General features: G+C 32.6%; 1 protein-coding gene across 1 annotated transcript; it reads right to left on the bottom strand.

Moving 5' to 3' along the window:
• Positions 1 to 5,320: 5,320 nt before the first annotated feature.
• On the bottom strand, positions 5,321 to 12,992 carry LOC145797181 (wax ester synthase/diacylglycerol acyltransferase 4-like). Its single transcript, XM_082883703.1, has 5 exons — positions 12,702 to 12,992; positions 10,753 to 11,352; positions 7,259 to 7,627; positions 6,365 to 6,502; positions 5,321 to 5,653 (listed from the first exon to the last, which is right to left on the bottom strand). Exons 1-5 carry the CDS (start codon positions 12,906 to 12,908, stop codon positions 5,486 to 5,488), a joined length of 1,482 nt encoding a protein of 493 aa, XP_082739829.1. The 5' UTR covers positions 12,909 to 12,992; the 3' UTR covers positions 5,321 to 5,485.
• Between the last annotated feature and the right edge of the window lie 392 nt (positions 12,993 to 13,384).

Below are 13,384 nucleotides of genomic sequence, written 5' to 3'. Positions count from 1 at the left end.
ACCTCGAACCTACTCTGATCACTCTCCCCTCATTGTCTACATTGAAGGTATTTCTAAACTTTCTCCTTGTAATCGTCCTTTTCGCTTTGAGATAGCTTGGCTTTCACACCCCTAGTACAGAAATGTGATCTCTTCCTCTTGGAATCATAATCAATCCCTTAGTACTAATTTATTACAAGTTGTTGATGATTCCCTTAAATGGAATAAGGAAATTTTTGGCAATATTTTCAAAAGAAAAAGGTGTCTTCTCTCTCGCATTGAAGAAATTCAAAAAGCCCTTGCTAATCACTTCTCCCACAACTTGTTTTTACTTGAGAAAGACCTGATTTGTCAATATAATAAAACCCTCTTACAAGAGGAGATCCTTTTGTTTCAAAAATCTAGGGTCAACTGGATTACTCAAGGGGAGAGAAACACTCGTTATTTTCATGTTTCTACTATTTCTAAATGGAAAAGACTAAAAATTGACTCCTTACGGAGTGATACTGGGAACTGGATATTGGAAGCCCAAGCTGTCAGAGCACACATCCAAGATTACTTTATAACCATGTTCCATGCTACACTAATTGTCAAACTTAATCACTGGAATAATATCGCTACTTACACCATTTTACCTGAAGAGAATCACAGAATCTTTAGGGATTTAACAAGTCATGAGATCTGGGAAGCCACCAAGCATATCAATGCCTTCAAAGCTCCTGGCAGAGATGGCTTCCAGACCATCTTCTATCATAGTTTTTGGGACACTATTGGTCTGGATGTCTGTGCTTTTATTAAAAGTTGTTTTCTTGATAAGGCTATACCCTCAAAAATTAATAGAACCCTCATTGTCCTCATCCCTAAGACTGATAGCCCTAAAACTATTAAACAATTTCGGCCTATAAGTCTTTGCAAGGTGTCTTATAAGATCATCCGTCCTAACCAGTGTAGCTTTCTCCCTGGCCACACCACTCATGATAACATCATTATAACCCAAGAGCTAATCCATACCCTTCACCATAGAAAAGGTAAACATGGTGGCCTCATTCTTAAATTAGACCTTGAAAAAACCTATGATAAGATTTCTTGGGATTTCCTCAAAGATACCCTCTATGAATTTAATTTGAACATTCGTTGGATTGATCTTATTATGTCTTGTGTATCTTCCACTAGATTCTCTTTGTTATGGAATGGGGAAACCATGGATGAATTTACACCTGGCAGAGGTTTGAAACAGGGTGACCCTCTATCCCCATATTTGTTTGTTCTCTGTATGGAAAGATTGTCCAATATGATTAGATGCAAAGTGGAGAAAAATCAGTGGAAAGGGCTTAAAGCAGCCAGAGATGGCCCATCTATATCCCACCTCTTCTTTGCTGATGACCTCCTCTTTTTGCTCAAGCTAACGAATCTAACTGTGAGACCATTATGGATACCATCAATGAATTCTATCTCATCTCTGGTCAGCATCTCAATTTAAACAAATCAAAAATGTTCATCTCTCCAAATGTGGATAGCAGGAAGGTAAAAGAGTTAAGTCAGTTTTGTGGAATAGGCCTTACAAAAAATTTGGGCAAATATCTGGGAGTTTCACTCCTTCACAGTAGAGTTCAAAGGGGTATGTTTAATGACGTTTTGGAGAAAGTTAAAAAAAAACTATCCACTTGGAAAGCCAATACCCTATCCCTTACTAGTAGAACTACCCTCATTCAAACTGTCACTTCTTCCATACCTTTTCATATCATGCAAACTAATAAACTGCCTCAGAGTGTGTGTAAACAGTTGGATAGACTCAACAAAAACTTCTTTTGGGGAGACCAACTTACCAAAAGGAAAGTCCATCTTGTAAATTAGAGACAAGTCTACAAGAGCAAACAAGAGGGAGGCCTTGGCATCAAAAGAGCTGAAGACCAAAATCTAGCACTTCTCACTAAACTTGGATGGAAATTACTGAGTGATAAGAATTCTCATTGGGCCGCAGTCCTCAGAGGTAAGTATCTCCAGAGAGAATCATTGATGGATTGGCCTAGTAAAAGATTGGCTTCTCACACATAGAGAAGCATTATCCAAACCAGGGATCTTCTTAAAAAATGTGTGAAGTGGTCAGTTAGTAATGGCAAGAATATATCTTTCTGGAATGACTGGTGGTCTGGAGAGACTACTATTACAACTCAATGCCCAGGTGCCCATACCGCTAACTGTTTGAAAGGTGCTGATATTATCAATGAAGATAGGTCCTGGAACCTTGATTCAATACCTAAGTTCATTCCACAATCCATCCTGCTAGATATGTCCCAAATCCATTTGCCTTAGTTTGTTGAAGTTCCTAATAACCCCCATTGGAAATGAGCTCCTATTGGCAACTTCACTGTCAATACAGCCTATGATCTCTTAACAAATTTGGATCAGGACACTGATCATGCTAACTGGCAGTGGATTTGGAAACAAAAAATCCCATACAAACTCAAAGGATTGTGCTGGTTACTCTTTCATGAGAGGCTCTTGACCAACCATCATAGGAAACCAGAGGCTTGACCATGGATGATAGTTGTCCCAGATGTAATTCAACTCAAGAAGACTTATGCCACCTCTTTAAAGATTGCCCTAAACCCAAGGCTGTATGGCTAGCCATCAGTAGCCATAGATGGCTACAGATCAGTGAACATCAATCCTGGAATCAATGGCTCCAAGTCAACCTGAAATACAAGGAGAAAAAAATTTACCAAATCCCTTGGGGCATTGTATTTTTATTCACTGTATGAAAAATCTGGAAAGATAGAAACAACTTTGTCTTTAGGAATGAAAATTGTAATGTGTATGAAGCCGCAAGTTACATTCAACAACAAGCAACTGAAACCTATGAGGCATTCCAATCTGATCATTTTACTGGCCAATTCATACACCTTAATTCTAAATGGGTTTTGCCTTTTGCAGGTACAATCAAACTCAACAGTGATGGATGCTCAAAGGGCAACCCTGGTCCAGCTGGGTATGGAGGCCTTTTAAGGGATGAGAGAGGAGCTTGGATACATGGCTATCATGGGCGACTGGAGGAAGCAACTGGCTTGGAAACAGAGCTTTAGGGAGTGTATAGGGGCCTTACTATCATACTAGAGAAAAGAATGAGAGACATTATTGTTGAAACTAATTCTGTGGAAGTAGTTAAACTTCTCCAAGAAGATTCTAGTCCAACGTTTCAACATAGAGCCCTCATTGAGGATGCAAAGTTCCAGATGCAGAGGTGCAAATGCCCCATCCAACACATTCTCAGAGAAGGAAACAAAGCTGTTGATGGCTTGGCTAATTTAGGGGCTAATCATCAAGGCTCATTTGTTTTTTTGAATGACCCTCCTACTGAGGTTGCAAGTCTGCTTGTTGCAGACATATGAGGAACATCATCTGTGTGATCTAGGCTTCATATCTTTCCTCTTTGTCTTTATTTTTTTTGAAAAAAAAAAACTCGAACAATCCAAAATCCTAATTATATATATTACTAGTCGTTAAATGGTTAAAATTATCTAGACAGTAAAATCATATTTACTTCACTATATATTATATACACAAAGTAATGCAATACAAAAAATCATATCCATTGATGTTCTCACTCAAAAATGCCAAAGAACATCCCAGTGGTGCATTGGTTTCTTGATTCTCATCTATCTATTTTTTGTCTCTCTTTCACCATATAAATTATTTATTTTAATGTTATTAATGATTTTACCAAATGTTAATAAAGTCTAACTTTAACAAATTAATCAAATCTAACTATAAAAATAAGTTGGATTTACACAACTACCACCACGTTGAGTCTAAATAACCTCTCAACCAAACCTGACCGTGGCCCAAGGCAAGCAAGGTCATTGTTGCCTTGGACCCCTAAACTTTAAGGGCCCCAAAATATTTTTATTCTATGTAATATTAGTAGCCCAAAAATGAGGCCCAGCCCAATATTCTTTAACTTCAAACACAGTCAAGACAAAAGCCTCCCCCCCCCCCCAAAAAAAAAATTAGGGGTTCCAAGTTAAAATAAATACAAAACATATTGGGTAAAGTTTGTAAATAACAAAACTCTATCGCCAACTTTTGTGCATTCTATTCATTTTTTAGCACAACTCTTATATTATGTTTGATTGAAAGATTTGAAAGGGGAAAGAGAAAAGATATGAGAAATTAGGTAAAATATAAGTATATTTTATTCACTTTTTATCTATTTTTTCTTTTTTTCTTTTCAAATCTCCTAATCAAACATAGCGTTACCAAAACATTGGAAACAAACTTATAGAGCAAACAGATACCATGCAAACAGTGAGTTTAAATTCTAAGAACCACGAATCAGTGCGGTGATTTTTAGGGTATCAAATCACTTACAATGAGTTTTTTTTTCTTCTCTTTGTGTTCTAAATCTAATTTATGCACCCTAATTACTATTTTAAATTCTTTGCTCTTATTTGATTTGAGAATTTTGCTTATTAATCTATTGTTGATTGCATTGCTTTTTCTTTTTCTTTTTTTTTTATTTAAGGGCTTGCTTAATTTTGATTTGTGCCCTAAATTTAATTTCAGTGCCCTATTTTTTTAATCTAATTTTTGTGAGATAATTTTGTTACTTTCTATCTAATGCAAATTTTATCATGCTTTTGTTTTGCTAGGATCATATATTATCTTCAATTGTTTGTAAATTCTATGATTTTTCTTTGGATTGTGACTTAAATTTCTGTTGAGTTTTAGATCTATGTGGGTTGAATTTTTCTTGATTTTACAATTATGGTTCCTAGAATGGATGTGAACAAGGAAAAAAGAAACAAAAAGTAGAAAAATTAATTCAATTTTAGTAATATAAGTACTTTTCATTTCACTCTACAATTTTTTTTTTTTTTTTTTTTTGTTATTGTTATTGTTGTCATTATATATAAAGGCCCCCATTTAATGGTTCATCTTAAGCTCGAAAAATTCAAGGCCGGCCCTGAATTTACAAATATTAAAAGTATTATATCAAATTAGACAATTAAAGTCTAACAATAGCTAGAAAATCAATAGTCGACTAGCTCAGCAACTATATCGCGAATTAGAGAAGAAATAAATAACTATATAAAATCTCATATTGGAAAAAAATAAACACAAAAAATATATCAAACTCTTCTCTACATGAGTTTTAACAAGCAATCTCGCATCATAAAGTGTTGTTGCACGACCACGAGGCTAAAGACCCTGATTGAGTCTCTCTTAGTAACTCATATAATTTTATTGGAAGAGCAAGATATAATGATTAGGCTCAACAAAAAATCCATAACATCCATAAGAATAAGATAGTACAGTAGTAATTAGAATTAAAAATACCATATAGGAATTAAAAACACAATATGTAATGACATTATAAAATTGTAACGCAAGAGTATTATTATATAAAACAAAAACAATCCAAGAAACATGACGCGTGTAAATGAAATAGTAGTAAACATTGTATTGTATTGGATGGATGGGGGTTCGGATGTCTGATGATGATCCTCTATAGATAATTTGGTGGTTGTGAAGCAGACTTCACAGCAGCTTTGAACATCATATGGAAGGCATTTTGGATGCATGACTTGTACTTTTTTGAATCTATGTATCCTTTCTCCGTTCCCACTGCAACCCTCAGATTTCCCATGTAACTTACCATTGTTATGGTAAGACTCTGCAACTCCATCAACACTATATAGTTAAATAAATACAACTGCTATGTGTATATGCATTTGTGAAATTCATTATATTCAAAAAATAATGGTAGATCCCATTATTTTTAAAATTTCGTGAATCTCGCATATACACATTGTGACATTGAGGAGCACATAAATAATAACATTACCCCATCTCTAATGGGGGAGGGGTCTTTACTGTGAAGGTCTGATGGGTCCATCTTAAGTTTATTTCGATAATTTACACCGTCATCTTGTAAAACTCGTCGAAGATATCATTTATGGTTAATTAGACATTCATAGCTATGTGAGTATATCACATTTGTTTTTAAAAAATGAACGACAAGTATGATTTTGATAATAGACTATTCAATTTAAACAAACAAGTCTTAATCATGTGACTAACAATATCTGATTAACTTGATTTTTGTATGAGTGACTTGCTCAATGAATTCTATAAAATGAACGAGTCAAATTACTAGAGTAAGCTTGAAATAGACCTATTTGACCCTCACAACTGCCTATTGTACCTTATGAGCAACAAGGATTGTTTTAAATTGCATAAATTTGAAAATAAATTAATAATTAACAATTTAATATGACATCATATCAACGTCGGCAATCATGTAAACATGGTAAAATGCATCTAAACCTAGTCAAATTAAGTAATGGTTTAGAAAGGAAAGAATAGTGATATGATATATGATTACCTGGGGAACACCAACTACCATGAAGTATATGCCAGAGCATGGATCGTTAGCTAAAGCCACTTGTTCAATGGGTCCGATCATGTTTGACACTGTCATGCTTGAGTTCTTCAGCGTGCTATGTATGTATCTAGCTGTTGCCTGTCACAACCAACTTCCACCACATTTATCCCTCTTTCAATTATTTCTTTTCAAAAAAATTATTACATTTTACACTCATATTTTACCCACCGTTATTCTAGTTAAGCTCTTAGATTTTGAGTGAAATTGCAATTGTATCCAGTCTTATAATCCCGTTTTGAAAAGTGACAAAAAGACTAAAGTAAAATTTTAATAAAAAAATAAAGATGCTAGGCAAAATTAATATTATTATGTAATTGTTTTCCTTTAATCTTCGAAAAGGTTTTTTACAAATGGATTCAAATTGCTATTTGACTCAAAATCTGAAGGTTGAGAGAAATAATTAAAAGGTCAGATAACATCGTGATACTAGCTATATAGTAGAATTGCAAAATGAATTTTACTCATAAAATAGAGATATGCTATGTACCACCTTTTTTTACACTCTTTTATATCACCAAGGTATGTGGTAAGATATCATTTTGTCTTCAATAATTCGTTAAAAAATATCTTTAAACAAGGGTAACCAATTATTAATATTCATGTAGATGGTAACAATAAAAAAAATGGGTATGTATAGCATTTTCTCCATAAAAAAATAGCGGTCATCATATTAGTACAAGTGCTTTAACTATACAGAATTAGACACAATCTTTTATGACCCACACATTTGGCAATTCCCGCCTCATGTGAGAGAGAGTTGTATTCAATTCTGCCATCGAATTCTATGTACGTACTTGAAAATTTCTATTAGAATACCTAAAGGAGTGCACATACCTCAGGTCCTCTATATTTCCTGGAGGTGTCCAAAAGCTTGCCGGTGAGAAAAACAGCAGCAGAGTTTCTTTTTCTGAGGATGACTTGCTGGGCTTTGAACACAAAGTTGATTGGGTTTGAAGAATCAGATGGACCTAACTCAGGGACTGACACGTGCAAGAACCCAAACTGGTTGCCCCATTTTGTGTCCGTAATGTTAGGTTTGATCATCTCTTCCACAGACGTGTATCCAGAAACATTCCTGGTGTTGAGCAATACCAATGCTGTACACTTGGAGTTTGATTTATTCAACTCATTCTCATGTCCTGTTTCTTTCATGTATAACCGAGTTCCCAAGAATATTATCCCCGTAATTACATCATTTACTGTCTAATTAGGGGAAACAATAAATATTGAGAGTCAACTTCGCATAATAACAAAATATGTACAACATAATTGAGGAAAGTGAATTGCTTCAACAAAACTGAAGAGAGCAAGATTGCGTGATTTTCAATCAATTGAGCAGAAAAAGGGAGAGAAGAGACCCATGTTATGATGTAAACAGAAGGCATCTTATTTGAGTGTTTTATTTTGAAGTGATAACATTAAGCGGTAGTAAATTCCATACAAAAGTTTTAGAGTAAGGTAAGGTTGTAAAAAATGGTTGCTGTAACGGTTGCGGTGATGCTGTTATGGTTGTGAGTTGTAAAGACCATAACGTAACGGTTGCAGTAATTGAAACTGTAATTTTTTTTTATTTTTCACCCAATTTGAAAAAATTTACCTGATACGCATATTTTTTTTTATTCATAATTACATTTATTAGAGTTTAAAATAGATTTTGATTAATTTTTGTTTGTTTTTAAGTATGATTCAATATATTTTATATTTTTAAATCACTATAAAATGAGCTTTTTATATTTTATTTCAACAGTTAAAGATTTTATATGTCATAAATCCATATTGTACCTTTTATTTTTATTTATTTTTTTAAGAATAATTGATTTTAAATATCTATAAAATTATTTTTGACCAATACCTGAACTAACTAAATAAAAAATAGCAATTTTTTTTTTTAAATTCCCGATATTAAGATTTTTATAAGATAAAGTACATACAATATTTTCATAATAGTTAAGGTCCCTCAACATTTTTATAGAGAAAATTCAACTCAAAGAAATTCTGCCTGACTCAGAGAAATTTTGGCCCCGACACAAAGAAATTTCATCCGACTCAGAGAAATTTGCACGACTCAAAGAAATTCTGGTCTCGACACAGAGAAATTTCAATTGTCACTCAGAGAAATTTCAAAATTTTTCTAATAAGATCACATAAAAATTTTGAAATTTTCCTAGTATGATCACAGATAAATCTCATTAAAGAACCTTAGCTAATAAAAAAATATATTTTGGGCCTCTCCTACTGCATAAAGTTGGAGAGGGATGTTTGATTAATTTTTCCTAAAAAATATTTACAATTATTAAATGAAATGATTATAAAAATAAAAATTGAGACAGAAACAAAAATTATTTTTGAGTTACTGAATATTTCAAAATGTGTATAATGTATATTTTTTAGGCTTTTTTTTTTTTAAGAAAGAAAACTATTTAAAATATTATAAACGTGTGTAATGGGTTGTTACAGTCGTTATGTAATATCAAAAATGTCGTTATACGTGTGAATTCCTGACATACCGCAAAAGCAAGTGTGACAGGTAGTGCCTACTGCTACAACCCTTAAGTAATGGCTACAACCATTACGTAATACCACTTTTTAAAATTTTAGAGCAATGCCACATGATTTTTTATATATTTTATTTAAAATATGACATGATATGAGATATATACCTACAACAACTCTTAGTATAATGAATTCTACATAAATAATATTCAACAATTGTGAATTTAATATTTATGACATTAAATAAACAAAAATTAATATAAAAATGTTTTAAGTATAAGATTGTTTTTATTTATTGTGTCTCATTGACGATGATTGTTGTAATGGATTCCACAAATAATTATGCCACATTAATAAACAAAGCAATACATAAAAATATGACAAATATAATATTACTTCTTTTTTTTAAAAAACAATGATGTTAATTTATGAAAAAATTTAAAAAACAGTTGCACAAAACTGTATAATTCTAACAAATTTCCGAACTTCAGTGGGTTTAGCAGCTCCACACACAAACAATGGAGTTTTTTTTTTTTCCCACATATATATAGGCATAGTAATTGGAAGTGTTAATGTTATGGGGAACCCGAAAAAAAAAAACCAATAATTAAACTTTCTATGGATTTAGCGTCATTAAAGTATGGTGGACAGTTGCTAGGGCCGAAGTGGTTGACTATGAAAGAGGTCCCCAATTATAAATGTGTGTAATGGGTCGTCCTCTCTCTAGAGTCGACAACTCTGTACGGGGAGCTTTAATGTGACTCTGATTTAGGGTGTTAAAAAAAATATTTTTGATCAAATCACAAATGGATCCGAATCAATGGCTTTACGGTCTCGTTTGGATCTTGATTTACCTTCTAACTAAATCAAACCGATCACTCCCAATTTCTGAATATTAATTACATTTATATGGAATTTATTATACCCAACAACTATGAGTATTAAACAAAATATGGTAAGTAGAAATAATCCGCATAGAATTATTGATTATGAAATGAAATTATTTGTTTTTGATAAATAAAGTGAGAAGATCAAGCACTTGAAATCTTGAACAAAATTAATTTTACCTAATAAGACTTTATCTCTTATCTTTTGAAATGTATGAAAATATTTTAAAATATACGAAAAGTATTTTGAGATTATAAATATTTTAAAATTTTATACCTTTTATTGACAGACCAAGAAGAACCGTCATTAGCGAGATTTTTTTTTTCTCTTTCCCATTTCGTACAACTCAAATAGCATATAACACTAACAAAAAAATACTACAGATATATGTATTTTTAATTTAATTTTCATAATCTTCTTAACCCAATAAAGAGCAAAGCACACCATAATAACAATGCAAAAAAAAATATAATAAAAAAATAAAAACAATGCAGTGGTAATTTTGAAAGTTAATTAAAAATTGTATAAATATTAATAATTAAATTCTTAGGCCTTGTTTGGTTTAACTTTCAAAATACAATTTTTGAAAAAAAAATTCAAAATTTTGTTTGGTTAGAAACTTTTTGAAAAAAATTTCCAAAATCACTTTTTCTCTCCTACACATCAATCAATTACTTTTTCTCTCTCCTCTCTCTTTCTCAATCATTTTTTTCTCTCACACTTATCTATTCAACTATAACAAAATGTCAAATCATCACAAACTCTCATGCTCTAAAACTATTTCCAAAATATACAACCAAATAAATCAAAAAAAAATTCTAAACTCTTTTCCCAAATTTTTTTTAAAAAAATTATCACTCAAAACCAAACCAAACACACCTTTAATCTTTCTCATGCATTTGTAATAATTTTGTGAGACCAGCGCTGGAAAGAATTGCGAAACTTACCACTTGAAGATTGGACTTAATTTGTTTGATCTGATCAAGAGAGAACGTTATAGTAGTTATAGTCACCGGCCTAAACTCCACACCATCATCTCCAGATCGAATCAGACTCCGATCATCTTCAACAAAACTACTCTTCAAAAGACTCCATCCAAAATCCAAAATAGTGTTACAAAACCCAGTTAAAATCCTAGGCACACTCTTCATAACACCCTCCTTATTCTTCTTCTCATCTTCTTCTTTCCCCCGATTCACATTCATTCGAACCTTCGGGAATGTTAATGGCAGAGAAGGATCATCAGCTCTCTGTAAACAAGAAAGCAGAGCACCCATCATCGAAAACCCGTCTCCCATAGCATGGTGAACCTTGAACACCACATGCCCAGCTGCATTCCTTGTTGGGTACTTGATCAAGTGAATTTCCCATAATGGCCTGCTCTGTGGAAGCTCTTCGACGGCTATTTTCGTCAAGTAGTTGTCGAATTGCTCGTCGTAGAGCTCCCCCGAGTCTCCGGTGGGTGGTGGGAAAATGGGGATGTTAATGTGGTCTTTGAGGTTCACTTTCACTCTCTTCCATTGTTTTACACCATTTTTGTCTAAAACCTGCTTAGAAAAAAATAAAATTTAATTACCTGTCATTGTTAGTAGTACTACTGTTCTGGAACACAAATGCAATAAATTTCCAGCAAAGTTTACTCTGTTTGGGACGTGGACGAATCAATGCGCGTGGTTTTAATTCATGTACGACTCGCCTACCTACCCTTTGTTGATGAACTTGTATTTAGGCCAAGTTTGGAATGTTTCAAAAAAGTCAAAAAGTCAAAAAGTTACTCAAAAAGTTAAAAAGTTAACACTATTCACCAAAAGTCAACAATTACGGCTGCACAACTCCCAATTCAAATTTTTCCCTACAAATCAATTTTTATAATTTTTTATTACACATTTTTCAATAAAAAGTCAAAAAGTTAACCCAAACATCCATATTTTCAACCCCAATTTTTTAGTCCAAAAAGACAAAAAGTGCACTTATTTAGTCTTCCCAAACTTAACCTTAGTATGCTGGGTTTGATTAGAGAATTTGGAGAGGGATTTAGAAATGGAAAGAGAAAAAATATGTGAAAATAGATGAAATGTAAGTATATATTTTATGAGAAAATGTAGGGATCATGAAAAAATTTTCATGAAAATGATCATGAAAGATTTATGACCCTTGATGATCATGAAAGATTTATGACTCTTGGATTACCTTAATTAGTGTGTGGTGCTTTATTTTAAGTGTAATCCAACAGTCATAAATCTTTCATGATCATTTTCATAAAATTTTTTTCATGATACCTAGCATTGCTGTTATTTTATTTGCATTTCACCTACTTTTTTCATTTCTCTTTCTAAATCCATTCTCAAATCCCCTAATCAAACACAGCATAAAAGATTTGGCAACAAGATTGCATTATTATTAGTAGTGATCAAAAACCATGATAATTAATTTGATGAGCTCAATTAAGTATGCAAAACTTTCATCAAAAAAAATAAAAATATGAATCATATTTATTATGAGTGTAACTTATATGTTACTGAATTTAAATCTATAATATACATTAAAATTTGGAGTACATAAGTTTGCATTATACTTAGGAAAAGTATATGAACATATATTGATGATAAAACCGAAAACAACTCTTGGTCTCACTTTCTTGTGAGTCTCACATCGTTCATGTCAGAAAGTTACATCTCAATTTATAATTAATTTATATGTAAATAGAAACTGTTATGTGCTTAAAATAAAACTATCGTATTCACTTATTGCCACAATTTGCTAACAAAAGCATGTACATTCCAAACACTTGAAAATGTCTAGTAACACAGAAATCGATTCCAGAATCGAACACAATCCTATTTCACTAGAAATGTGAGAAAAATGTGTTTGATTTTTAGAGAGAGAGAGAGAGTACCATGACGGAGGAAAAGCGGGGGTTGATGGGGAGGAAGACATCGTTGAGAAGAGACACGGTTTGGGAATCATCAATGGGAACTTGAAATTCCAAAACCGAAAGAACTGAAACAGAGAGAGCAGAGCTGTTGAAGTATTGCCCAGTTGGACTCACTGGCTCTTCTCCCACTTCCTCCTCTTCTTTCTTCTTCATTAACTCCATCGCCATTCTTGTGTTACTGGGTGTGCTCTCCACCTCTCGTGCTATCTTAGCTTCATCTACCAATACAAAAGTTTCACTATTTAAAGCAACATTCCCCTACAATTATGAATTTATGGTTATTTTCATTTTTTTTTTAGAAAAAAAAAAAATTATTACAATACTTGACATAATTTTTTTAGAAGCACCAAGTAGATCTTCTCATTTCCCGTGTCAATAAATTATTTAAAACATCATAAAATAATAATGAATTTATCATTACGACAATTGAAATGAATTTTCACAACCACTATATAAGGATATGAAAAATGCCTGGGAGCACTAATTAGTGTTCCCACTAATTAAGTGGCAGTGGGTCCCGCGATTAATGATGTGATGTTTTGGTCTTGGAGTTATATTTTTTTTTTTTTTTTTACTTTTTAATGCATTAGTACCATTAGTGGTGATATTTTTAGTGGGATGAATCATTGTTGACAAGGATATTG

The sequence above is a fragment of the Camellia sinensis genome, chromosome 8, assembly GCF_055761805.1.
Source record: "Camellia sinensis isolate YWXY chromosome 8, ASM5576180v1, whole genome shotgun sequence".
NCBI classification, from domain to species: domain Eukaryota; kingdom Viridiplantae; phylum Streptophyta; class Magnoliopsida; order Ericales; family Theaceae; genus Camellia; species Camellia sinensis.
The sequence above is the reverse complement of the archived record's forward strand: the minus strand, read 5'-3'. Positions and strand labels throughout refer to the sequence as shown.